This window comes from Antrostomus carolinensis, unplaced genomic scaffold, assembly GCF_000700745.2.
Source record: "Antrostomus carolinensis isolate BGI_N321 unplaced genomic scaffold, ASM70074v2 scaffold21560, whole genome shotgun sequence".
NCBI classification, from domain to species: domain Eukaryota; kingdom Metazoa; phylum Chordata; class Aves; order Caprimulgiformes; family Caprimulgidae; genus Antrostomus; species Antrostomus carolinensis.
In genome coordinates, this window is record NW_010287989.1 from 32026 (window position 1) to 35022 (window position 2997).

The 2997-nt window shown below is 40.8% G+C and overlaps 1 protein-coding gene across 1 annotated transcript; it reads right to left on the reverse strand.

Annotated features, from left to right (window-relative positions):
• Nucleotides 1-744: 744 nt before the first annotated feature.
• LOC104522821 (nucleoside diphosphate kinase) lies at nucleotides 745-2991 on the reverse strand. The gene is made up of 4 exons (XM_010165211.2): nucleotides 2950-2991; nucleotides 2267-2368; nucleotides 1422-1534; nucleotides 745-997 (listed from the first exon to the last, which is right to left on the reverse strand). Exons 1-4 carry the CDS (start codon nucleotides 2962-2964, stop codon nucleotides 880-882), a joined length of 348 nt encoding a protein of 115 aa, XP_010163513.2. The 5' UTR covers nucleotides 2965-2991; the 3' UTR covers nucleotides 745-879.
• Between the last annotated feature and the right edge of the window lie 6 nt (nucleotides 2992-2997).

Consider the following 2997-nt stretch of genomic DNA (forward strand, 5'->3'; position numbering starts at 1 on the left):
CAATGAGAGAGTATTTAAAGCTTTCTCATGCGATGTACATAACTAAGTGAAAAAAAAATGCTTTTGGAGAAGTTCATGTAACTTTCATTTTTACAAGACTGCAGATTTTCAGCATGGATGTGAAAGCATTAAAATTATAACTTTGTGTACAAGATGAAAATAATTCACTAAATTTGCCTTTTTTTACACAAAATAAAAATGATAAAAAGTCTTTTTCTGAATAGTGGTTGTTTTGTTTAAAAGGCATTCCAGCTTCTTTCCCAAGAGAATGCAGATTAAAAAAATACCCCCAATTTGTAAAACCATGAATGGTGTAAGTAACTGGGTGTGTTAGTCTGAGCACAAGGTAAGGTTTTTAATGCCACCTTGTATTAAGAGAAGCATTTACCAGAGAGCAAGCTTTGCACTTGGTCTCATATTTCACAGCTGGTATTAATAGTTGTGTAGGGAGGGAAATTTTGTCATGGGATAGTGCTCCATCTTTCTTCTAGTTCAGTTCTGCTACAGAGGAACTCACTCCAGCATCCCTTCAACTCTCCCCCTGCAAGGTGGCTTTGCACTGCAGCTAGAATGTATTTCAGTGGGCAATTTTGTAATGGACAAAAGTCACCAACATCTCATTCTGAATAGACCAGTACAGGGAAGTCTGTGTTACCTGTTCCTTCTACAAGAGCAAAATACTGACTGACCATGTCCAGTTTGATTTCTGTGAATATTTGAGCACAGTAAATGCAGCACAACAAATTAGTTCATATCATCCATTTATTTGACAGTGCTGAAAAATGACTAAGATAACCGTGGTGATAATTGCTCCCAGATCATGAGCTGGAATGAGATGATGATGTGTTAAGAAGGCACAATTCATTCTGGCAACTCCTTTCACTCATAGATCCAATCCTGTGCACAAGATTTGAAGTCCACGAGCTCTGCAGGTTTGAACCACAGGTTGATTTCCTTCTGCGCGCTTGCTACGGAGTCACTGCCATGAATGATGTTTCTGTGGAAGGAGAAAAACACATTGTTTCATGTAAAAATATATTTTCAGCAACTTAGTAGTTCTTCATATGCAAAAACCTGGATGAAGCATCTACAGCTGCAAGACTACTCTTTCAGGTACTGTACTGAAATACCCCACTATTCCAGGTCAGCAAGCCTAGCAGGGAGGGCTGGGGCTACTTTACTACACCAGCTGCTGCCACCGACTGATCTTACATGAAGCTGGATGAGTAGCTGTATTTCAAAACAAGGCAATTTTGTACCAAGCCATTTTCTTAAGCAGCAGCTATGGATTGTGACCTGCAAATAAAATACCATCAGACTAGGATATCTACTAACAATTTTTACTTTTTAGAATAAAAGACTACCACCATCTAGTTTTTAATCTCAATTGATGTAAAAGTGTTTTAAAACTGGACACAAACCTTCCTACTTGAATGCAGAAGTCACCACGGATAGTACCAGGCTTAGAGTCCGCAGGGTTTGTTTCCCCTAGCATTACTCTCCCAGTTTTAACCACGTTGAGTCCTTCCCATACCTTAAGAAAAAAAGACAAATCCTATTAATCCATGCTTATACAAAGTGCCAAAGATTAATCTTTGATAATAACTTATTTGGCAAAGAAACAAGGGCTCCATCACTAAAAAAATTAGTCTAGCCTAGATTCTCTCTTAGGCCTGTGAAGAAGACTAAGGAAAAAGCCATATAAACTGGAAGTGATTATAAAAAGGACTATCACCATTGTCACTCCAGTAAAGGAGATACTTACCAAACCTCAGAGTTAACTGATGTGCAAGGCCAATTTCAACACCTTGCTGTAGTGTCAGGCTGAGGACTGCCTGATGAGTTGCAGGCACTCCTAGTTAGGTGCATAGTTAAATCAGGAGGAGATGCTATGGGGGCAATTTTATTTTTGCAGTGGGAATGCAAAAAAGAATGACACAGAAGATGGGCTTCTGTGGGAGAGGACAACCCTTCCTCCTCCCCCCCCCAAAACCCAATGGATTCTTTGACACAAAAATCTGGCTTTTGGGAATTTTGCTTAGCATTTGAATATGCATTTTATACATGTACACTTTCCCTCTTGTTTATAAACAGTAACTTCTTACTTGATTGTCTTTGTTTTAATTTTGGTTTTCTTTTGCCACTATCAGAACTGGGTAGTTTGATAAAATGTTTCCTAAAGAGTATATCTGAATATTTTAAAATCATTTACAGAAAGAGACAAATATATACTCAAATAGTCTCTAAATAAAATGAAGCTGCTTACCATAGCCACAATGGGTCCAGAGCTCATGTATTTAACCAAGCCAGGGTAGAATGGTCGGTCTTTGAGGTCAATGTAATGTTGTTTGAGAAGGTCTTCAGAGGCCTTTGAAAGGACAGACACAACATTAAATATCACTTTAAAAATATCATATCACAAAAGGTGTCCCTACTGTAAGAGTACAGCATTAGTGACTGGGTTCACCAGCCACTAATGTTGGCAGCAGCTGCTGCAATGCTATGATGGGTTTCAGTGAAGGTTCTGATGTGAAATTGAAGGGAGTACATCACACATCAGCTTCTTCTGTAGCACTGCCAACTCACAACACTATTTCTTTGCAGTGCAGTAACCCTCAGCGATAAGCTGAGCACGAGACCATGGGACAATATTACCTGATACAACCTTTTGGTCAAGGTCATCATTCCAGCTCTCTCAATGAGGCTGTATTAAGCCATCTGAGCCAATTTTGTTTCCTTAGGAAATGGGAGAGATCAAACGTTTGCGGTTGACAGAAAGCTTGGCCTAATTGATGTGATGCAGGTCCTTCCAGCTGCTGTGCCAATTCACCAGCACATCCCCGTTCTCATGCAGGAAGAGCCATCCACTGACGTACCTGTCCCGGCAGGTGAGGGGGACGCGTTCAGGGCTGGGGGGTGCGGGGGCGATCCCCGGGCTCGGACACTTACGTGCACGAGCTTCATGGCCACCAGCCGGAACCCCTTCTGCTCGAACCG

Coding starts and splice junctions, on each gene's coding strand:
- LOC104522821 (XM_010165211.2), bottom strand. Junction 1,535..2,266: donor CTGGACCCATTGTGGCTATG/GTAAGCAGCTTC, acceptor TTTTTTCTTAAG/GTATGGGAAGGACTCAACGT. Junction 998..1,421: donor TTCTGCATTCAAGTAGGAAG/GTTTGTGTCCAG, acceptor CTCCTTCCACAG/AAACATCATTCATGGCAGTG.